A 21,333-nucleotide genomic window follows, 5' to 3' on the forward strand; every position below is an offset into this window, starting at 1 on the left:
ATTAGTTTTGGCTCAAAGGATATGTGTTTTGTAGACAGACAATTGATTAACTTCAGACCGCTGTTGGCTGTTGACTGTTGTGACTTGTGAGTAATCTGAAACTGGTAAGGAAACAAGAAGCCAGTGAAATTTGGTAAAAGCAACTGTTCATGGTCATTGGTAAAGCTAATATAAATGTTCCGGGGTTATTCTCAGTTTCTTTGTGATTGCAGCAACTGTAACGATTTCTGCGGATGACAAAACGAAAGAAGCTGAGATTGATTGATATTCAACATTTATTAACATAAGTGATGGCTTTTGGGGATCCTGGAATTGCTTGGGAAAATGCAGATTTGGAAAATGCTACGAACACATAGTTGATGGGAAAGTAATTCAGGAGGTTCGATCAATTACTTAAGTGTTATTCTTTGTACTTTTAAGTTTTACCAAACAGACATGATTGTGGAGAACATCCCCCCTTTCATATTTATAAAGGCTTGTGCTCATCATCTAAAATTTCAGTCATTCCTTCACAGCTAGAAATAGCTTATCGACTGTCGATTTAAACATATTTGCCGTGTTCTCTCAAACATCTCATGTACTGTCTGAGAGGAAATTGCTTATGTAGCTTCTAAACCGCAGGGTATTTTTATCAACCGCAAACGTTTCACCTAATAAGCAACAATCAATGTGAAAAACCCAAAAGTTTTTACCCAACTCATTAACACGTAACCATCCTTAAGAGTAGAAGCCACTTTTCAAGCTTATCAAAAACAAACAAAGCACGTATAAATTATATAAAGCATAGGCACACGAGTGATAAAGAGAAATAAGGATATAATTCCAATAATTCGATTTGTCTTTAGAAACAAAGGAGAGAGATAACATAGTTCATCAAATTATTTAGTTGAGGGCTTTACAAAGCCCCAAAGCACAAGTTGTAAAAGAAACCATAACAGAGTTTAAAAACCACCACGGAGACGGAGGACCAAGTGAAGGGTCGATTCCTTCTGAATGTTGTAGTCTGCCAGTGTGCGACCGTCCTCAAGCTGCTTTCCAGCGAAGATGAGACGCTGCTGGTCCGGAGGGATGCCTTCCTTATCCTGGATCTTGGCCTTCACGTTGTCAATGGTGTCGGAGCTCTCAACCTCAAGGGTGATGGTCTTCCCGGTCAACGTCTTCACAAAAATCTGCATACCACCACGGAGCCTGAGAACAAGATGAAGGGTCGACTCCTTCTGGATGTTGTAGTCAGCCAATGTGCGACCATCCTCAAGCTGTTTGCCAGCGAAGATGAGCCTCTGCTGGTCCGGAGGGATTCCTTCCTTGTCCTGGATCTTGGCCTTCACGTTATCAATGGTGTCTGAGCTCTCAACCTCCAAGGTTATTGTCTTGCCGGTGAGAGTCTTGACAAAAATCTGCATACCTCCACGGAGCCTGAGAACAAGATGAAGTGTAGACTCCTTCTGGATGTTATAGTCAGCCAAAGTCCTGCCGTCTTCAAGTTGCTTTCCAGCGAAGATCAATCTCTGCTGGTCTGGTGGGATTCCCTCCTTATCTTGAATTTTAGCTTTGACATTGTCGATGGTGTCAGAGCTCTCCACCTCCAAAGTAATAGTCTTTCCAGTAAGGGTTTTGACGAAGATCTGCATACCACCACGGAGCCTGAGAACAAGATGAAGGGTCGACTCCTTCTGGATGTTGTAGTCAGCCAAAGTCCTGCCGTCCTCGAGTTGCTTTCCGGCGAAGATCAGCCTCTGCTGGTCCGGGGGGATTCCCTCCTTATCCTGGATCTTGGCCTTAACGTTGTCGATGGTGTCAGAACTCTCCACCTCCAAAGTGATAGTCTTTCCGGTCAGCGTCTTGACGAAGATTTGCATACCACCACGAAGCCTGAGGACCAAGTGGAGGGTGGATTCCTTCTGAATGTTGTAGTCAGCCAAGGTACGGCCATCTTCGAGCTGCTTTCCGGCAAAGATAAGCCTTTGCTGATCCGGAGGGATACCTTCCTTGTCCTGGATCTTGGCCTTAACGTTGTCGATTGTGTCAGAGCTTTCCACCTCGAGGGTGATAGTCTTCCCGGTGAGAGTCTTAACAAAGATCTGCATCTGTAATTCAGAAAACGAGATTAGACACCAGATCGAATCCACACAGGAATCAGATACGATAAGAAAAAATAAATGAAAAACCAGATCTGGATAGAGATCACGGATCAAAGCGTAATCAAGACGTTATTAATCGATACAAAACTCAACTTTGTTTGAGAAAATCGAAATCAAATTCAAAAAGAAGTAAACCCTAATCGAGATCTATCGGTGAAACTCAAATATTTGGCTAACAAAAAAAATTAACAGAATCTCAAAATTCAAAAAGCAGAGACTCAATTGCGATCGGCATAAGCAAGCAATCGTATTAGAGATAAGAAATTTTACCTTGATCACGATTGAGAGATTTGAGAGAGAGACTATTATTGGATTTTAGAAATTGCAAGCTGAATTGTGAAAGAGACGAAGAGGTTGTCGGGTGTTAAATAGTTTATATGAAAAAGGATAAGGACGACTCGGCCACGAGGAGGTTAAGGCGGTGAAGTCAAAGCCAACCAGAACTAGACACGTATGTATTATGACGTGTATTGAGCGTTGTTTACACGCTACTTCTTGGATAAGGGGCCAAATTATAGTCCACGGGCCCGAAGAAAATGAAAGCCCAAATAGAACCATTAATTTATTTCTTTTCCATTTAAATTTAGACTGAAAATAAAAAACCAATTCCAAAGAACTAATAAGAAGCAGTGAAGCACAATACTGGAAGACTAGGCATATGAAAGCTATAAACTGATACTGAAGACGAAAATGAAACAGAGTTGGTAGACAAATCCATTCGTGATTTTAATTGTTTGGCCAGATTGCGATCTCAGAGTGACCATCTTCAGTGGCACAAGCCCTGAACATTCCGGTGGTGTTGAACGGCATTGTGACTTCACCTTTGGCAGACACAGCAACGAGTCCACAGCTTCCTCTAGGAACGGATTGGTGAACAACATAAGCCGCTGCCTCGGTCAAAGACAAGCCTTTATACTCCATGAGTGCAGCCACGTCTCTAGCCACGGTTCCACGGATGATCTCTTCTCCTTTACCTGTGGCTGAGACTGCACACAGGTGGTTAGCATAAGTTCCTGCGCCAATGACTGGCGTATCCCCAATTCTGCCAACCATCTTGTTGACATAACCGCCCGTTGATGTGGCCGAAGCTAGATTTCCGGCGCTGTCTACGGCTACACATCCAACTGTTCCTATTTGGCTGTCACCAGAATTTTCAAGTTCTTTCGGAGGAGTAGGGGCTGTATAATCCAACTGTTTGGAAGGAATTAAAAGAATCTTTAAGAAGTACTCGAAAAGGGTAATTTTTGATGAGGCAACAGACTATATCTCATTACATGAACACAAGCCTCAAAACTTGGAGGATAAACATAGTAACCTGGACTCGATTGAATTCTTTGGCCTGCTTTAGCCTTGCAATGTTTTCAGGAGTTATGAAATGGCTAGGATCGACCGTCTCAACGCCCTAGAAAAAATAAAATCCAGAGAAAGCTTTAGAGTGGAGTAAGGACCAAAAAGGTAGAGTAGAAAATCAGGGTCACAGTGACTGACATGTGCTCTTGCGAAAGCTTCAGCAGCATCAAATGCAAGATATATATGAGGAGTTTTCTCCATGACGAGTCGAGCTAAAGAGATGGGATTAACAACAGTGGTCAAGCCGGAGACAGCTCCACATCTTTTGGTATTACCTTCCATTATGGAAGCTTCCATTTCAACAGTGCCTTGTGTAGTTAAGACAGATCCTTTACCGGCATTGAAGTCCGGGTGGTTCTCAAGTTCACGAACCTTGACATTTTCAGAGTAAATTAACCAAGAGACGTGTATAAGTAAGACTCCTTTTGAGAAGGAAGTAGTGACGATCAGATCATTCATAGAATGACGACGATTCTCAAACGCATAAGTAAAAAATAGGTAATTCCAGAAATGGCGATCGTATTAATTTTGGGACTAGTTGACTTTCAGATGATTACTACTAGAGAGTCTAGAGTGAGCTTTTATAATTCTAAAATTAGTTAATATTTAAGTGCCTGAATTCAACAAAGTAAACACAAGGGATCAAAGAGAGGCATACGACGAGTTCGGCAACGTCCAAGGGAGGCTTGCCGGATTTGAGGGCGGAGACGCCAAGATCGAGGCAGTGACGAAGGGCGGTCTCACGAGGAATACGTCGCTCGTCGGGGAGATCGATCGGGATGTCTCCAGCGCCGCCGTGTAGCGCTATAGCCCACCCCACCATCGCCCGCCGGATAACTTAAAAAAACACGTTGGCTCACTTTCCCAAACTTGCTTTTAACGCCTTCTTTCAGACATCAGAAGATCCCAGTAGAGATTCTTTCATATAAAATAATGCTCTGTGGGAAAAAGCTTTTTCTTTTTTATTTAATTAAAAAGAATTAGACTTGTTGTATTATATACTATGAACAAAAGAGAAAAGAATCACGCAAGTTTTTTTCTCGTGTTGTTTAGTAGTTTGTTTGCCTATCAAATCTATTTTTAATGAATTTAATTTAAAAAAATCAGCTACTGTAACGTGTAAACTCCAATCCGAACAAGAGCCTTGTTGAGACGTCGTCTCATGAATCATGATGAATCAATCATCTTGGTCTTCGAAATATAATTTCTCCGACTCCAAAACGCCCTAAACGCAATACATATTATTAGAGATACTAATGATCAGGCTTTTTATGTGAAACTATCGTAAAGATTCTTGCTGGGAAACCAAGTAGTGTTTATTTTACCTGTATGATCATGATGGCTGCTTCCTTATGTATGAGCTCATTGTACCCTTGGCAACCAAAATTCTGAACGCAACTGGGGCAACCGGTTTCAGCTGAGCAGCGGCAAGACTTTAAGAGATCAAGAGCAGCTTCTAGAAGCTCTGTGAATAGTGGACGGATCTGCATGCAGAGCCCAAAATGTTCACGATTTATTTATCCAACCAAATTCAACAAATATTTATCTTTGAGATTTACTTTCACAATTTCGTTTCGTATTTTACCTTGGCGGAGATGCCAGTTCCTCCGGGATGACGATCATATAGTAAGATTCTTGTTGGGAAATACTGCTCTTTCGTATTTGGACATTCTGGAGCTAAGTCTGAATAGTTGCAGCGCACAAATAGTGGAACAACGTGGAGAAGAGCGTGACAAGCGGCGTGTAAACCAGCACCGAATGACAACTTTTCCTCCTCCACTTCTGATTTTACTAACACAGGAACTTGAATCCAAACAGCCTATATTATCCATAAACCATAATTAAAATCACAGTGGAAACAGAAAGAGTGTGTGTGTGTGTGTCCGCGCGCATCAGGTTGCAAGTTAAAGACAAACCTGTGATTGGTAAGAGTAACCTGGGAGTGTCAGCTCAACATCATCAATTACTTCATCGTTTCTTCTTCGGATACGAAGAAATCCATCCCACTTTGTTGTTACAATACATGCATGTGTTTGAGCTGTTGTCTTATTAAGACGGTTCTTAGGAGCCTTTAATTCGTAAGCCTGAAAAATGAACTTAGTAATGAATATCTACACAAACATTCACAACTATCACACAAGAGAGACCACAGTTTTTACTTACAGTGTTACCACCAGTTACATTGATATTAGTGTAATCCCGAGTCCTGGTGTAGTAATCCACGTCTACTAATTCACACCAAGCTATCTTTTCTTTTATATCCAGACTCGTGACCAGATAGGTCCTTCCTTGGTTCATATAAATAGCTCCGTCATATACCTGGAAAAATGCTTTGCTTTCCTCGATTTCATCTAGAAGATCTTCACTTCTTTTTTCCATGACTCTGTATCTTACTGTCTCTATGGCCCGGATAGAGACTTTCTTCGTAGGCTTTTTCTGAGAAAATGTTGACCATCAAAGGTATTTAGAGCAAGGAAACTCGGTTTCGGGTTGTATTTTTTAAAGTGATTGCTCAGATATATACCTCTCGACCAATATAGGTCCATATTCTAGAAGAAGAATCACGGGATGGATCAAAACTCAAATATCCTCTATTCCTGAGCGACCCAAGAGCGTCACTTATGCCAGAACCAAAGTGTTGTTCATCATACTGCAAGCTCAATGGATGCTCAATAGCAGCACAAGCCAAATGCTGCACAAGGACCTACAGTAATAAAAGTATCAAAGCAAGTCAGTATAATATCAGCTTGGTTATTAAAAGTTGGTACAAGAATCCAAACAGTATACTATTAAACCTGCTCATTTTGAGAATCAATAACGCAGCACTCAATGGAGCTACGAAAGAGTTTGTCCGGGAATTTCATGAAGTATTGGTCAAGCGGACCGGCGAAGGCAACATATACGGCAAGAGAAGGCCGTTGTCGTCTTCCAGATCGACCGGCTTGCTGCCAAAGACTGAAACTCAAAAGTGATCAGTCATTGTCAGCTGCGCCTTATGGAATTTCAGTTCTAAGAGGGAAAAGAAAAGAGTCAATTAAACTGATTTACCTGGCAATACTGCCGGGAAAACCTAAATGAAGAGTTACATCGATGTGACCAACATCAATTCCCAACTCAAGTGCGTTTGTTGCAGCAATACCACAAAGTTTTCCACCAAATAAATCGCTCTCTATTTTCCTCCGGTCCTGCAAAATATCGAAAAAATTGATCTACTAAATGCAATTCATCTACCAACAACACTAGAGTTCCGATACATAAAAAATGAAAATGTACCTCAGCAATGTAGCCTCCACGATATGAGGATATGGCTTCAACCAAATGAGGGGCAGTCTTTGCTAGAATTTCACGTCTGGGGCACATTTAAAGGATGTCAAACTCCATCAGCATTATTTTAATCAAATACTCTAGTGAAACTTTTTTTTACTAACAGCGATTAACAAGAGGACATACGTCAAACACAAAACAAGTTCACAGAGTTTGCGAGATGGACAAAAAGCAATGCAACGTAGGCCATGCTGAACCATCTCTGCGAAGAGGTGTGAAACTTCAGAAGCAGGGCTGTAAATAAATGAAATGATATCTCATGTTAGCTATAAATAACAATAAATTTTTTTTCTAGTAAGCAAGAAAAATGCCTAAAAATACCTTGATGGTGTAATAGCAGCAACTCCAGATGGTTTATCTGCAGCAGCACCTTCACTACTACCAACGACTTTCAAACTTTCTTCAGGTTTCTGTGACACAATAGATTAAGGGAACAATGAGTAAATAATATTTCAGAATTGGTTCCAGAAAAACAATAAAAGGGAACTGAATAATACACTTGTTGGAAGAACTGATGGATTCCACAGGACAAAAAGCTTTTCAGAGGAAGGACTTCCATCCTTTTCTATCAGCTCGAGCTCAGATAGGTTTGCAAGCTCCTACATCAGCAGAAAATCAAGTTTTGATCCAGTTTGATAGATTTGAATAAGCGAATCAATTATCCAGATAATTGGTAATGTAGGCCTACCATGCAATGTTCTCGAGGATTAGCAGATGTTGCAGTGCAAAAAATGAAAGAAGGATTGGATCCATAAACTGGAAAGTAAGATGTGTTCGATCAATTCAAAATCTAAATGCACGAAATTAATAATGAAGACTATATTGGTTTAACTATGGGATCAGTATTGCACCATGGGAACACAGGCGGCGAAGTCTTCTCAATATAAGGGCTGTGTGGCAGCCAAATGGTCCCTTGTAAGTATGGGCTTCATCGATCACAACATACCTGAAAATATTCAACTTCGGCTTGACTTTAGTCATGATTTATTAGGGGGGTTTGTTCCTCTCTGAACCAGTTCACAATGATTCTAATGAAATTAGTCAAACTTAAAATGAGAGAAGACATAACCTTAAAAGGAAGATGTGTTACCTAAGGTTAGATAAAATCCGGCTGAATTGTCCATGGAGAGGCATAATTGACATATGCAACATATCAGGATTTGTGATCAGCTACAAGCATAAATTCCAACAATGTTAGTTAGAGAAATATGTATTCTGAAATTCAAATGAGACTGAGTGAATGAATATTGGGGGAAAAGGACAGTAAGAAATTACCAGTCTAGCATTACTCCTCAGCCTTGTTCTATCCTTATAAAGTGTATCACCATCGTACACTCCCATGTTTATGCTTTCTTCGTATCCTTTTATCAAATCAGACAATGCTCTTAATTGATCCTGAGCTAAGGCCTATACAAACAAACAGAAAAACTCTTTCTATTGTAGCAGTTTTAAAAAGTTTTGGGATCTCTTAAGCATAAAAAAACTCGAAAGAAAAGGAGAAAATCTGTGTAACCTTGGTCGGAAATAAGTATAAGGCACAAGCATCTGTGTCTTTACACAGTTCCTCAAAGACTGGCACATTGTAGCAGAGAGATTTTCCACTGGAGGTCATAGTTGCAACCACAACATTCTTCCCAGACAAAGCTGCTGAAATTGCTTCAGCCTGATGGCTGTATAATGTATGGAGTCCAATTCGTTTCAAGGCAGATTTGGTTGTTTCTGAGAGCTTTTCTGACATTTCGGCGCAGGCAGCTTTTCTAGCATTGATAACTTCAACGTGAACTACCTGTCCTTTAGATCCAATACCATGCCTGAGATGTTCAACCATCTCCGATGGTAGCAGTGAATTTGTGTCATGACACAAAGTCTGGGGTTTACGAGAACCAGAGAAAGAACAACTGCCTTTCCCAGCCTGTCTAGCTTTGTTTCCACCTAAAGCTCTACCTTCAGTGGAAAATTTAAGCATGTCCTCAAAGGAAATAGCTATGCCACTCTCACCTGTATTCTTTACCAGTAGCGATTTGATGGACTCCCACAATTCAGACTTAAAGGAAGTCTCCCGTTTTTTCATGGCACTAAAGGCTTTTGCAAGTGGAGTTTTCTTAAATCTTGGCTTTTTATCAGTCTCAGGATAATCAGCTATCACTATAGCATTCTCATGGTTCACAGCCTCAAAGTCATCAGTGATAACCTTTACAACCTACAACAACCATTACGGTTACATATAAAAACATTTTGTCACAAAATAAGTAACTATACTTAAACAGATATCGAAAAAAATCACCTTGGGGCATATAAGTGAGAGATTCTTTACGTCTTGTATACCAACACGAACTCCAGACATGGCTAACCGGGAAAGAGATTCCTTCAAGCGGGATATATACAACTTTTCTCCAAGTGATTGAATAAGAGATGAAAAAAGATTCAAAAAAGCGAATGTTTCCATACACAACTTCACCCAATCTGGACAAGAACACAAAGAGCTACTTGTTGTATCCCATGACATCAAGCATTTTGTAGAACGTGGAGATGTCAAGCAATTACTAGACTTCAAAACCGCAGCAAGCTTTTCTATGTTCTGACCCTTAAATGCATCTTTACAGTCAGACTCCAAAACACCATTAAAGAATCCATACGGACAGGCTTCTTGATCCCGTTTTCGTTTCTCCCCAACACAATGGTTCTCAGCTGCTTTAGCGTTTTCATCTTTCAAGGATGAGTACCTTCGAGTCGCCTCAGAACTCAAGGAAGGTTTTGGTAACTCCGGTTTTGGAGTTTGTGGACGTTCCTTCTTAGTAAACGGAATCAAACTCACGATATCACCGTCATTGGTACTAATAGCAGCCACTCTAGTGTTCAAACTCAATTTCTTGCCCTACAAAAAGAGAAATTAGTAAACTGAAACAATACAAAGGAAGATGAATTGATCCAAAACGAAACATGAAATCAAAATATCTAACGAGTGTAGTGAATCATAAGCATTACCTTGAAATACAGATGGAATATGGGAGAAGAAGAAGCGGGAGGGAAAGAGGATTTTAGGGCAACCTTAAGGTCATGAATTGTCTCGTCGGAGGAAACGTGAATGGTCGTCGATTCGCCGTTAATGCTCCGGACACAGATCGCAATAGTGTCTCCGCCGCTGCATCTCACGTTCGCCATTACCGAATTTTACTTTTTTTCCTTCCATTAACAAAGAAAGGGTTTTTATTTATAATATAAGTTTTAAAACTTTCTTGGGCTCCAAACGACACCGTATTGGTGGGCTATGGCGCGGAATTTGTGACACAGGTGAGTGATTCGGCACGTGCGAACCATATTAAATTTAAAATAGTAATAGTATATCCTAGTAGGCCTGAGCGTTCGGATATCGGATCGGGTTCGGTTCGGATTTTTCGGTTTTCGGATTTTTTGGATATTGATTCTAATATCCATTCGGATATTTATAAAATTCGGTTCGGTTTCGGTTTGGATATTTCGGATTTCGGTTCGGTTTGGATATAATTGTGATAATTAAATTTTAACCAAAATTTATTGGATTCGGTTTTATTCGGATATTTTTAAATCCAATTATTCTTAAATAATCCATGCTATCCAAGTATATATAAAAAATAGAAATGAGGCAAATGACAAGTTCAAAGAACCAACTAACATAATACCGTACCAATATATAAAAGTGAAGCATAAAACTGTGTCGATGCATAAGAGATTTAAATAAACCAAATTAAACCATAAATTCCTAATGAAAAAGTAGCAAAATTCAGTAACATCCTAAAATTAATTAAAAATAACTTTTAATCCGATATGCGGTAAACGTATATATCATAAAGATATTAAAGTATATATTATAAGTTCGGTTATATATGGATATCTATTGGATATCGGTTCGGATCGGGTTTAATCCGATATCCAAAAATAATGAAAGCTAACAACCGATCGGTTATTTTTCCAATATCGGTTCGGTTTTAATCCAATTTTTTCGGTTCGGTTCGGTTCGGATTTTCGGATTCGGATTTTATGCGCAGGCCTATATCCTAGTAAGACCTTATTTTATTATAAAACTATATTTTTTTTTTTAGTCGGCTATTATAAAACTATTTTGTTGTCTAGATATGCCCAATTTCATTATACACGATTTATAAATATTTTCAAGTTTGAAACAAACAATTATGCACTCTTTTCAAGCATTAGAGTCCAAAAGTTTATAGATTTTTTTTATATGGTAAGGGTGTATCTAAGTAAAAACTATATTAAAAAAAAACGGTACATTATACGATATGATATTATGTTCCGAAAATATAGAAGACCAAATAGATACATCATACAAGCTCGCTCAATTTGAAGAACAAAAACTCGAGTAGCGTTCATTGTTTTAGGGGAAAACATAACTTTGTGTTTCTCGCATTAGCTTTTCTTCTCCAATTTTTTCATGGTACAAATCTACATACACCTAAAACAAACCAAGGAGAGAAAAATCCTATAAGAAAGTACCTCAAGATGATTAATATGTAAAGGCTAGTGATTGCAGATACGCTCGTGCTTTAGCAGCCATAGCCAGAGATTCTTCATCCTCTCGTTCCTTTGCCGTTGTCACTGCTGCAATATAAGCTAATCTTGCTTCTTCCAATTTCCTCAATTCAGTTTCATCTACATCGTCCTGTTATTAACGTATTCTCACAACAGCTTTAGATATGAGATATGACCCCGGTTCAAGGGAAAAAAAAAGAAGAGAAATGATCGTTGTGTGGCTTTGACTTACAAGATATGGAAGAGGATCAAATTCATATGGTGCTGCATCATAATCCCTGTCGGGGTTTTTGGAATCGGGTTTCGCCAGAGTTTTGAATACCTGAGTGAATGCAGAGATTTCTCCTTCAAGAGTTTCTAGCTGTTCTTGCAGCTTGATTTCCCTCGCCCCTGTTGTTTTTGCTTCCCATTGAGTCTTCTCAAGGGCAGCTTGCTTGTCTGCAAGTTTGATCTGGGGAAGACAGCGAAAGGAAGCTATTAACAAGTGAGATATGTGCAGAAGCAAACAAGTACTCCATTATGTATGTTAAAACCAGATTCATAGTAATCACAAAGGAGAAATCTTTGTGTCCGATAATTATCACTGCATAGACTTAATTGAGAATGGTTTACCTTTGTGTCCGATAATTGTAACTGCATAGACTTGATCAACATCTCCTTCTCAGAAACCAATCGTTTTGTTGCTTCAAGCTTTTCTTGGGTCTCGTTTACCTGATTCTTTGACATTTCCATTGACTTTAAAGCCTCTTCTTTCTCCGATAATTTGGTCTGCAAATCACTCACTTGCTCTCTTAGTCTACTCAGTTCTTCCTTTTCGGCACCAGCCAAAGCCTTCGTGTTTTCACCATCTTCCAAAGAATTGTTCATATCATCGCCATTGTCCTCAGGATCTCTCTTCTTTCTCCCTGGGACTGTTTGAGAAGCATTCCTTCCCTTTGGATCGGATACATGCAAATACAAGCGAATAAGTTATTCAGCCGAGCATAGCTAAAATATTGAATAAAAACATTGAGCAACATCTAAGAAAGGCAACATTTGGCTAGGAGAAGTAAAACCTGAAACCACCCATTGAACAAGTTTGAAGATACCAGTGCTCCAAAAACAGATATTCATCGTTACAACAATCTACTGATCTACTGCTTATGGATATACAAATTTTGATCAGCCAAGCTAATATCAGCTCATAATCCAAAAGGAAAAGATAACACACTGAAATCAATTATCTAAGTAACTACTTGTAGTGTTAAAAAAGACTTACTTAAACCTACACAACCAAGAAACAGCGTATGGATAATGTTTATTAAAAAATGCCATAAAGAGATGATATAGATCAACAGGACAAGAAGATTGACATCTTACCCTTCTGGACAAGGATTCTTTGGAAGGCATCTTAGTGTAGATCATGGAACCACGCCGCTTAAACGAACTCCTTTCTTTATGTTCCTAATAGCGTTCATTTAGAAGAAAGTCATTAAATTTCGACCTAAACATTGAAATCTACAATCTTTCTCTTTCAGATATTTCAGACTTTTAAGTTCAAACAACCATCAATTTCTCTCACATTCCCCCGAATGAATCCGTCAAAAAAGTTCCAAAATTGCTGCAAATTTTTCAAAATTAAGAAACCCATTCCGTCCAAAACACTGATATAGTTTCGAAATCCCCCAAATGAATCTATCACCGAATCAGCAATCCCCTCGAACCCAAAATATATTGAGCTCTGGCCACTCAACAAAGGCAAAGAGGGTTAGAAATGAAAAAAAATTACCATGTAATGCTCGATAAGGGGAACCATCTCAACGAGGTCTTTTAAAAGACGACGATCCAGATTCTCATTGCCGGAGTTGGTCGCGGAAGCAGATTGGCGAGGAGACAGTCGGAGATCGTCATCGCCGGCGAGCCATGAGCTATCATCCCCAAATCCAGAATCGCTTTGCAAATCCACGAAATGTTGCTGCTGCTGCTGCTGCTCGTACATCTTCTATAGCCTCTCGGTATATAGATCTGCTTCAGTGATTAGTCCTCAACAACCCGAGACTCTGAGCAGAGAGAACAAAATAGATAAGACTTGATTTTTATTCAAAATGGTTTCATTCGTCAAGTCTGAGCTTTTTTTCGGATCTCCAATCTTTTTTATTCCAACGTTCATCTGAAACTACCAACTTAAGATTACTAATTTACCCTCATCTTCTTTCCCAATACTTTTTCTGGACTGACCTATGACATTTTGAAATCTTTCCTTTTTAAACCATCTTTTCCTTCTTTTAAGGTTCTTTTAAATTTAACATTATGCTTTGTTTTTAAGTTTGGAAATTCGGAAATTATAATCATGTATTAGAGATTTCAATTTAATATTTTCCATCACCAGTAACAGTAGAGGTCACACAAATCATACTGATGGATTAGAATGTACAGGGTAATTAATTCTGATAGGAAATGAAATATAGGAGCGGTAGGCACCATAGTTGTAAATCTTAGTAATGTATACAAGGCCCGAACGAGAGCCCAAAAACAAATGTTACTATTGATATAGTTTCCTTTATTTAAAGGGCCCCACATTAAAAAAAGAGTACACGAGGTAACTCCTACAAAATGTTATTTTTGCTAGTACATTCCTGTAATATAATATAACATACACTCGAAAATACAAACACGATTTAGCTGTAATTGCGATCAAAAGTTTCGAACCCTAACTGTGAAAGCCCTAATAACAAGAGAGATAGAGATCATGGAAAGTAACCGTCTTAGAAATTACGGGCTGCGCTGGAACGACGACCGCGGGGATGAAGATGGAGTAGAAGATAGACATAGACCTGTCTTCGGTTGGAAAGTAGAAGATAGACATAGACCTGTCTTCGGTTGGACGAATCCTCATAATAAGGGGAATGGGAAAGACGGAATCGAATCCTTTTCGTTTTCCGGAGGAGTGAATGGGCTTTCTAACGACGATATGATCAAAGCCTTCCTTTCTAATCCGGATCGTGAGGAGGAGCTTCCATGTCCTCGTCTCCCTCATTCACACTATTACAATCTCAAAGCCCTTGATGAGGAGATAAGGCAGTCACGTGCATCTTCTAATACTACTATCGATCGGGATGTCAAATTGCGTGTAACTTTTAATGGTGTGGTTCTAGGTGAAGGACCGGAGGGTGAAGCGATATGTAGTTATAAGGGCAAGGGGAAAGATGGAGTCGAATCCTCTTCTGTCTCCGGAAGAGTGAATGGGCTTTCTAACGACGATATGATCAAAGCCTTCCTTTCTAATCCGGATTGTGAGGAGGAGCTTCCATGTCCTCGTCTCCCTCATTCACACTATTACAATCTCAAAGCTCTTGATGAGGAGATAAGGCAGTCACGTGCAGCAACTAATACTACTACTGATCGGGATGTCAAATTGCACGTAACTTTTAATGGTGTGATTCCAGGACAGGAGGGTGAAGCCACATCTAACGATTGATCAAATTGCGGTGTGAGGATAGGAGGGAAGACTCAAACTTTGCCCGATGACTTTTTCCCCCCTCTTAAACTATCTATCTTCTTGATGAGAGTGTGTTTCTCTTCCTCCCACAACTCACCATTCACTCATCTCTTAGTCATTGCTTTGTTTCTTTTTTTATCACGATTACAATAGAGAAAATTATAGCCAATGACATGAACAGTGTCAAAACTTTTTCCCAATGCCACATCTGCTGTTTTGTTTTCTCACATGCCACAAAGGCAATATTAAATGACAGTTTTATCCTCAGCAGTCAACATCTTAAATTTGTTAAAGCTGATGAGATATTGTTGATGTCTGACAAAAAGTTTTTGCCTTTATACAATTAAAAATATTTTTTTTTTTGTGTACGATTCATCTTCTTCCAAGCCTCTGTTCTTCCAAAGCTCAGTTCAAGTTCATCTTCTTCTAAACCTCAGCTCAAGTTCATCTTTTTCCAAACCTTTGTTATTTGCACACAAATTAATCCTACCCCCTTCTACTTCAGATCTCATGGATGCTTGACCACATCCTGCAGCGTTTCCAATCGACATCGGTGAACATGGAGGCGACAGTCCTGAATCACCACACGCCAGAATTTCTTCGTTTCCGGCCGAGTTTCTCGAATAACGCAGGTGGAGTTGTCCATCGGACACCGTGAATGTATATTTTTATAGACCAGATCTATACCAAATTATGTCCATGAGTTTTTTTTGTCCATCGTAAGTCGTCTGTTGATATTTATTCTATAGATTGTTCATCGAATCAACAGAACAAAGTTGTCCATTAGTTAGTTCAATAGACAATCCTCGTCAGACCAAGTAAACTATGAGATGGACGATTTATATTTTTGTGAGATGTTCTACATTCGTCCAGTTTATGTTTTTATTGATGGACAAATTTTGATCTTTAGGATCTCTATATGACGACACAACATAGCAGAGGACAACATAGCAATGGACAAGCAAAAATGTGTTTTTCTCATTTTTCAGCACCGACCACTTCCAGAAAATCTCTGTTACTTGTCCTCCATTAATACTCATCGAAATCTGTTTTTTACTTGTTTTCCATTAAATCTCAGACCTATATCACCCATTAAAAATTATCCTCTGGATATTAACATACATTAACCCCATTAAATGCTACTTTTTGCTGTCAGATAAAATATCTCATCCCTTTTATTTATTTTTAAACTAAAAACAAAATCTCTAGTAAATGGATAAGGGCAATTCTGTCTTTTTGAATACATATTATGGCATTGCATAAAATATTTAACAGAAAGTGGCAGTTTTAATTTTTTGAGTTTTAAAAGTGCCACAGAATATAAAATTCCCATTACAATAACCAGTAACAATGATTAGTTTTCTTTACGATTACAATAACCTCTAATAAAAATATAGTATTGCATCGAAAACGGAGATCTCCAAAGAGTGTGAGAAGATGATATATATATATATAGAGAGAGAGAGAAAGGGTAACAAATGATTTAGCATAAGATAAGAAGCTTCTCCAAAACATTGGAAGCCTTCCCTTTAACAATATGTTCCTCGAAAGAAAGAAAGAAAAAAAAAAGACAAAACCCCAAAGAATATTTGAGATTATGTTCTAAAATGCGGTTAGCACAACCGGGTCGCACTAGTCTTCTTAGGTCTCAAGAGATTATGGACCCACGAGATAAAAACATGACTTTCGAATGTACAAAAGGAAAAAAAAAATCAAGAAGATATAACTAAGAATAATAAATTATAATCCCTTTTTGAGATAAAAGAACAGAGGAATCAACTTTGGTGTTTTTACCAGATTGTGTGTTTGGTTTCTGTTTTTATAAACTTCTATTGTCCCGTCTTGAGCCGTTTTGGTTTCCGAGTTTGCTTGACATCCTCGTTTCTGGTTCGAGATACCGGTCCACGGACTTCATGATCCTATCAGTAGTAAACCAAGACTAATAACTATCAAGGTCCAACCCCAAAAACAAAATGTGTTTGAATTGAATCGAACGTAAAGAAAGAAAAAGAAACCTTGAAGGAAGACGATGATTGTTTAGCAAGCTCGATTTCAACAGAGATGCTTGCTTTCGTTAAGTCCACCCCTGAATTCTCCAATGCTTCTCTTAGTGTTTTCACTAATCTGCTCCACAACAAAGTAAAAATAAAAAAAGGTTAATTAATTTTTTTTTTTTTTTACTTCTTTAACTGTTTCAAGATCAAAAGAGAGGTTTTAGTTTACCCTTGTGAGTAAACACTTGATATACTGATGTTACCCTCAAGAATTTCCTCATCTTCTACTTCTTCTTCTTCTTTCAATGGCTGAGTTTGACTCCGAGAACTCGGGTTTGGCTCTACGGCCTCTGATGATGCGACTCTTGTGTGGAACTGAGGTACAGGATTACCCGCAATCACAGGAGAGAAAAAACTGTTGTTTTGAATCGACAATGGAAATGGAGAGGTCGTTGCAGTTATTAGATGATCGATTGCAACGCCTTGTGCTGTTGCAAGTACTGGAACCGGAACGTTATTCTTCTCTTCTTCCAATTTTGGAGCAAAAGCAACGGTTCCTTCTGGTACTAGCTGTTGATTGTTTCTCTGCTGTAATGCAAATGGATCAAACAGATTAACATTATGTGGTTTGTTTGTTTTCAGCTTCCAACCCGATAGAAAGAGAATGAGTTATGGTTGGAAAATGTGAGATTGTATTTACCCAATTCAATAGCTTTGCAGGTTCGTGATTCCATCCTTGGTAAGATGTTTCATACTTGTCTGCTTTCTCCTGTAAGAATTGTATATACTCGATAACCTGTATGAAGTTTCAAAGAGAATATTTTGGAGATTAGCAAATGATGAGACTGCATCTTCTCACATAAACTTTGGCGGAAGATTATAGTTATACCTCTAGTAAGAAGGAGGCCTTGTCCCGCTTTTGGTCACTATTAGGTATAAGCTGTCTCAACATTTGAAACCTACAATAAGGATCCATTAACAATGTTTGATTAGTCTCGCCTCTCTGCTGTACTCTATAACCAACTCCGCTTTTGCTACATATCATATCTTTGAGTACATATTCAAGACGTACCTATCATTGATCTTGCTCCTTCTTCGTTGCTCTGTAGCAGAATGTTTAGACCTTGGCGTGTTCAGCTTTTGATCGTTACCAGAGCCTCTCACATCTGCTTTTACCCTCAAATCCACTGTAAAGGATGAACCAGTCAGATCTTAAGCTGTAACGGTTTAGAAAAGGTAAAGCTGACATCTCAAAAATACAAACCTCGATGGCTCTGGCTAGTCGAGGAGCTTTCTTTCTTCATGATAAAATCTTCTTCATCATCTAAATCATCGTCCTGGGAACTTCCTTTTGCTGACCTTATCATGTCCATGAAGCTCTGGCTCTTAAGTCCAGACCCTCTGCAACCAAAGTAAAACATGAGTTGATCACCCTTTTAAGTCGGTAGACAGAAGTAATAGAAAAAGAGATGATATGAGACTGACTGAGAGGAAGAGCGAGAACTGAAACCGCTCATATGGTTATTTGTCAACGATTGGGACCGTCGTTCCACCACTGGCCATTGTCCCACAGTTGTTGCAACATCAGCTATAAATTCAAAAAAAAAAACTTATCTCATCAGTTTTATGTGATTTCTAAACACTAGTAAACTAGAATAACTAACACAAGATTCAATTTTTATTGTTACCTCTCATGTTTGCTCTCTCCCCAACATTATTCTCCTTCCTTGTCTGTCCCTTCATCCCAGAAGCAGATTCATCCCAGAGAGTGAATCCGCTTGCCGCAGCAGCATACGAGCTGCAATTAGAGTTTGAATTGTCGTCCACAGCAATTCTCTCATTACCACCAGTTGCTTGCGCAGCAGTAGTGAACATCATTGGCGGTGACAACTCCGGCTTAGGAACCCTCTGATGATGATGATGGAAGTAAGGAATGGGGCTTATTGTGTAAGTCCCTATACCACCGGGAAGAACGTGCTGCAGCGGTGGTGGGGGTGCAGGGGGCGGTGGCTTCTCGGACGCTGTAGTGGTAGTGTTAATCCTAGTTATCTCTTCTTTAGCACCAACACATTCCAAAGGTTGAAGAAAATCATGGGTTTTCAAGTGACTACCTGATCAATGTACAATAAAATTCTCAAATTACAACTCAATATGTGAATCATTTTAAAAAACTCACCCCTTTATTCAATTAGAGATGCTGTAAACTCTTTCAAATCCCAATATGTATGTAAGTATGCTCTCAGAATGCAAGCATCGACATCACATCACAAGATGAAATTTGAAAGATATTTTTATTTACAGAACTGATTCGAATTTCGAGCTTTTACGACATGTGTATCCCCCCATAAACGGTCCCCATATTTTTGTGGGCTTTAAACAGAGTTGGGCCCATAAGGACCCAATGAAAGAGCAACAATTTTGATCCATGATTCGTCTTAAAGTCAGATCAGATGCACGCGCGGCACAGGCGAAAAAAACGTGACGCCTTAAAGAGAATCTAAATAATAATATTTTTTTAATAAAAAGGGTAAAATGGGTAATATATACCTTGAGAAGAAGGTGGTGTTAGCTTTGTTGGATCTGGATGGACGGTTGAATGACTGCAGAGCGATAAAAAATCATGTGTTGGTTTTCTCCCTGTGGAAATTCTTCTAAAAATCAAAATTAAAAAACCCCAAAAAAAAAAACACAAAATATAAAATAATAAATCTTGAAGAAACTAAACTCTCCTTTTTATAAGTACAAAACAATTTTGGTAATATAAATAGTATCTGATTAAATAGTGTTTACCTTCGGTTTTGAAGGGACGAGGTTGAGGAAGCTCCATGAACAGCAAGCTTCCACAATTCTCTGAATTTTATTTTTTTCAAAAATATTATAATCTGAGCGCGGGAATTTGACAATTCTTGGCAAAAATCGGTCTGAAATTCGAGGGAATTATGTAGCTAGCAACTCAGATCTGCGAGTTATAGCAGCAAATTCAACAGATGTTGTCTTTTCCGAAGGTCAAAGAAGCGGAATTGAGCTCAGAAGCTGCTGAATTATGCTTTTTGCCGATAAAAACTAGTCGAATTTTGGTCGATTTAACCAAAATCGGCCTCCTCTGCAACTTTTCCTCGAGAATTCAACCGGAAGAATCGCCGGAGAACACCAAATCGGTGGATTCGATAGATCTGTCATCAGAATTGAATAGAAAAACACAAGGTAAACCATAATTCAGAACAACTACTAACTCAAACCAACTCAATTTCGCATAATTCAAGTCAACACATGAGTATGGAGATGCAAAAACTGGATTCCAAGTCAAAATTGAAACTTAAATGAAACGAAACTGATTAGAATTAGAGAAGCTATGAAGCGTACCTTAATCAACCACACACAATTGTGTGAAGCTTGGATCTCTTTAGGCAGAGGAAACCAGACAAAAAAAGTTTGAATTCCGAGATAAAACTCTTCGATCTGATCGGGGGAAAAAATAAGATCAGCCAGAGAGCTTATCTCACTCTCTCTCTCTCTCTCTCTCTCTCTCTCTCTCTCTCTCTCTCTCTCCCTCTAGCTTCGTCTCTCTTTCTTTCTCTGTTTTGAGAGAGAAGGAAATGTCTTGAGAAGCCGGAAATGTTTTATACACTCGCAATAACACACTTCGTTAAAGCAGTCCGTTTAGACGACGTTAATCTAACGGAGTCACGTGGTGGATGTTCTCTAGTTAGTTGCTTTCTAGTGTAAGGTAAACAGAGTGGGTTTATCCGTTTAGCGGCGCTATAATTTTTTTATTTTTATTTTCCAAGTAACAAAAATAATAAAAACACACGCACCAATTTATTTATTGCTTTGTTTCGTTTTGGTTTAATCGATGTGTGTACTTCCTTACTTACTTCTACGCTTTTGTTTTTATCGTGTTCGACGATCCCCATTAATTTGTTCCTACTATTTTTTTATAATACTAGTAATATTATTATTTCTACAAGTTACTGCTATAATCAATTATTGCTCGCTATGTACTTCTACGATATTTAAATTATTTGGTTTCTCCTATAGTACATACTATTCATAATTCATTCATCTCGCAAAAATTTCTAAATTTTTGTTTTCTATATAATCAATCAAAGTTTTTAAGTTTCTTCTATAAAAAATTGTTTAATGAAATCACATCGTCGAGGAATCTACATAAAAATAATTTGCTAACATCACTTCTTCTTTTTTTTACTCATTTATTTTTCTTTATAATTATGTGACATTTATATTCATTGACTCTACCAAATTAATGGTCATTTTTCAATATTCGTTGTCGGCAATTGAAACTCACATGCACGCTATTAATAAATCCCCCTTTCATTTTCTTTTTTGAGAGGCATGCATACGAAAAATATGTTCATATCATGTATACTACTACAATCATCGAACATTAAATCTTCACGGATTCATAATATTTATTACTCCAAGTCCAATTAACCAGCTTGTAGTTGTTGTTGACGTTTTCTCTCTATAAATAATGCTTTGGCGTGTCAACGCACTCTAT

General features: G+C 38.5%; 5 protein-coding genes across 8 annotated transcripts; all 5 read right to left on the reverse strand.

Moving 5' to 3' along the window:
• Positions 1-799: 799 nt before the first annotated feature.
• LOC17883474 (polyubiquitin) lies at positions 800-2,519 on the reverse strand. Its single transcript, XM_006287877.2, has 2 exons — positions 2,412-2,519; positions 800-2,087 (listed from the first exon to the last, which is right to left on the reverse strand). The coding sequence occupies exon 2, from the start codon at positions 2,085-2,087 to the stop codon at positions 942-944; it is 1,146 nt and encodes a 381-aa protein (XP_006287939.1). The 5' UTR covers positions 2,412-2,519; the 3' UTR covers positions 800-941.
• Positions 2,520-2,680: 161 nt separating this feature from the next.
• On the reverse strand, positions 2,681-4,410 carry LOC17882868 (isoaspartyl peptidase/L-asparaginase 1). Its single transcript, XM_006289573.2, has 4 exons — positions 4,150-4,410; positions 3,630-3,863; positions 3,457-3,543; positions 2,681-3,332 (listed from the first exon to the last, which is right to left on the reverse strand). Exons 1-4 carry the CDS (start codon positions 4,312-4,314, stop codon positions 2,868-2,870), a joined length of 951 nt encoding a protein of 316 aa, XP_006289635.1. The 5' UTR covers positions 4,315-4,410; the 3' UTR covers positions 2,681-2,867.
• Positions 4,411-4,537: 127 nt separating this feature from the next.
• LOC17881294 (uncharacterized ATP-dependent helicase YprA) lies at positions 4,538-9,977 on the reverse strand. 2 transcript variants are annotated; one of them, XM_023780157.1, is made up of 19 exons: positions 9,801-9,977; positions 9,100-9,690; positions 8,329-9,015; positions 8,091-8,222; positions 7,906-7,985; positions 7,667-7,761; positions 7,504-7,571; positions 7,313-7,414; positions 7,137-7,225; positions 6,942-7,049; positions 6,765-6,840; positions 6,540-6,676; positions 6,287-6,446; positions 6,016-6,195; positions 5,655-5,927; positions 5,408-5,575; positions 5,077-5,310; positions 4,817-4,975; positions 4,538-4,716 (listed from the first exon to the last, which is right to left on the reverse strand). In XM_023780157.1, the coding sequence occupies exons 1-19, from the start codon at positions 9,975-9,977 to the stop codon at positions 4,669-4,671; spliced, it is 3,564 nt and encodes a 1,187-aa protein (XP_023635925.1). In that variant the 3' UTR covers positions 4,538-4,668. The 2 variants fall into 2 exon arrangements, with proteins under 2 accessions (XP_023635925.1, XP_023635926.1); XM_023780158.1 differs by lacking the exons at positions 4,538-4,716; positions 4,817-4,975 and having other exon boundaries at positions 5,183-5,294.
• A 1,106-nt stretch (positions 9,978-11,083) lies between these two features.
• On the reverse strand, positions 11,084-13,459 carry LOC17882470 (protein MICROTUBULE BINDING PROTEIN 2C). The gene is made up of 5 exons (XM_006288118.2): positions 13,111-13,459; positions 12,702-12,785; positions 11,955-12,275; positions 11,575-11,793; positions 11,084-11,472 (listed from the first exon to the last, which is right to left on the reverse strand). The coding sequence occupies exons 1-5, from the start codon at positions 13,318-13,320 to the stop codon at positions 11,317-11,319; spliced, it is 990 nt and encodes a 329-aa protein (XP_006288180.1). The 5' UTR covers positions 13,321-13,459; the 3' UTR covers positions 11,084-11,316.
• Positions 13,460-16,248: 2,789 nt separating this feature from the next.
• On the reverse strand, positions 16,249-20,379 carry LOC17881226 (transcription factor BIM1). Of its 3 annotated transcripts, none has more exons than XM_023780835.1 (12): positions 20,178-20,379; positions 19,605-19,987; positions 19,362-19,451; positions 18,503-18,925; positions 18,300-18,402; positions 18,079-18,215; positions 17,887-18,001; positions 17,704-17,773; positions 17,515-17,610; positions 17,044-17,399; positions 16,836-16,944; positions 16,249-16,739 (listed from the first exon to the last, which is right to left on the reverse strand). In XM_023780835.1, exons 2-12 carry the CDS (start codon positions 19,639-19,641, stop codon positions 16,650-16,652), a joined length of 1,626 nt encoding a protein of 541 aa, XP_023636603.1. In that variant the 5' UTR covers positions 19,642-19,987; positions 20,178-20,379; the 3' UTR covers positions 16,249-16,649. The 3 variants fall into 3 exon arrangements, with proteins under 3 accessions (XP_023636603.1, XP_023636601.1, XP_023636604.1); XM_023780833.1 differs by having other exon boundaries at positions 17,044-17,402; XM_023780836.1 differs by lacking the exon at positions 20,178-20,379 and having other exon boundaries at positions 17,044-17,402; positions 19,362-19,414; positions 19,605-19,622.
• Positions 20,380-21,333: the final 954 nt, after the last annotated feature.

The sequence above is a fragment of the Capsella rubella genome, unplaced genomic scaffold (genome assembly GCF_000375325.1).
Source record: "Capsella rubella cultivar Monte Gargano unplaced genomic scaffold, Caprub1_0 scaffold_6, whole genome shotgun sequence".
Taxonomy (NCBI): domain Eukaryota; kingdom Viridiplantae; phylum Streptophyta; class Magnoliopsida; order Brassicales; family Brassicaceae; genus Capsella; species Capsella rubella.

Bases quoted from the DNA above. Each gene is read 5' to 3' on its own strand.
- LOC17883474 (XM_006287877.2), bottom strand. From the start codon at position 2,087: ATGCAGATCTTTGTTAAGACTCTCACCGGGAAGACTATCACCCTCGAG.
- LOC17882868 (XM_006289573.2), bottom strand. From the start codon at position 4,314: ATGGTGGGGTGGGCTATAGCGCTACACGGCGGCGCTGGAGACATCCCG. The intron at 3,544-3,629 runs GTCAGTCACTGT...TATTTTTTCTAG, and splicing joins AAGCTTTCGCAAGAGCACAT to GGCGTTGAGACGGTCGATCC. The intron at 3,333-3,456 runs GTTACTATGTTT...CCTTCCAAACAG, and splicing joins AAGAATTCAATCGAGTCCAG to TTGGATTATACAGCCCCTAC.
- LOC17881294 (XM_023780157.1), bottom strand. From the start codon at position 9,977: ATGGCGAACGTGAGATGCAGCGGCGGAGACACTATTGCGATCTGTGTC. The intron at 7,226-7,312 runs GTATTATTCAGT...ATTGTGTCACAG, and splicing joins CATCAGTTCTTCCAACAAGT to AAACCTGAAGAAAGTTTGAA. The intron at 5,311-5,407 runs GTTTGTCTTTAA...TGGATAATATAG, and splicing joins GTTACTCTTACCAATCACAG to GCTGTTTGGATTCAAGTTCC.
- LOC17882470 (XM_006288118.2), bottom strand. From the start codon at position 13,320: ATGTACGAGCAGCAGCAGCAGCAGCAACATTTCGTGGATTTGCAAAGC. The intron at 12,276-12,701 runs GTAAGATGTCAA...TCCGATCCAAAG, and splicing joins AAGAATCCTTGTCCAGAAGG to GGAAGGAATGCTTCTCAAAC. The intron at 11,473-11,574 runs GTAAGTCAAAGC...CGTTAATAACAG, and splicing joins TTGATCCTCTTCCATATCTT to GACGATGTAGATGAAACTGA.
- LOC17881226 (XM_023780833.1), bottom strand. From the start codon at position 19,641: ATGGAGCTTCCTCAACCTCGTCCCTTCAAAACCGAAG. The intron at 17,403-17,514 runs GTAAATACAATC...TTTGCATTACAG, and splicing joins CTGCAAAGCTATTGAATTGG to CAGAGAAACAATCAACAGCT. The intron at 16,740-16,835 runs GTTTCTTTTTCT...TACTACTGATAG, and splicing joins AATCATCGTCTTCCTTCAAG to GATCATGAAGTCCGTGGACC.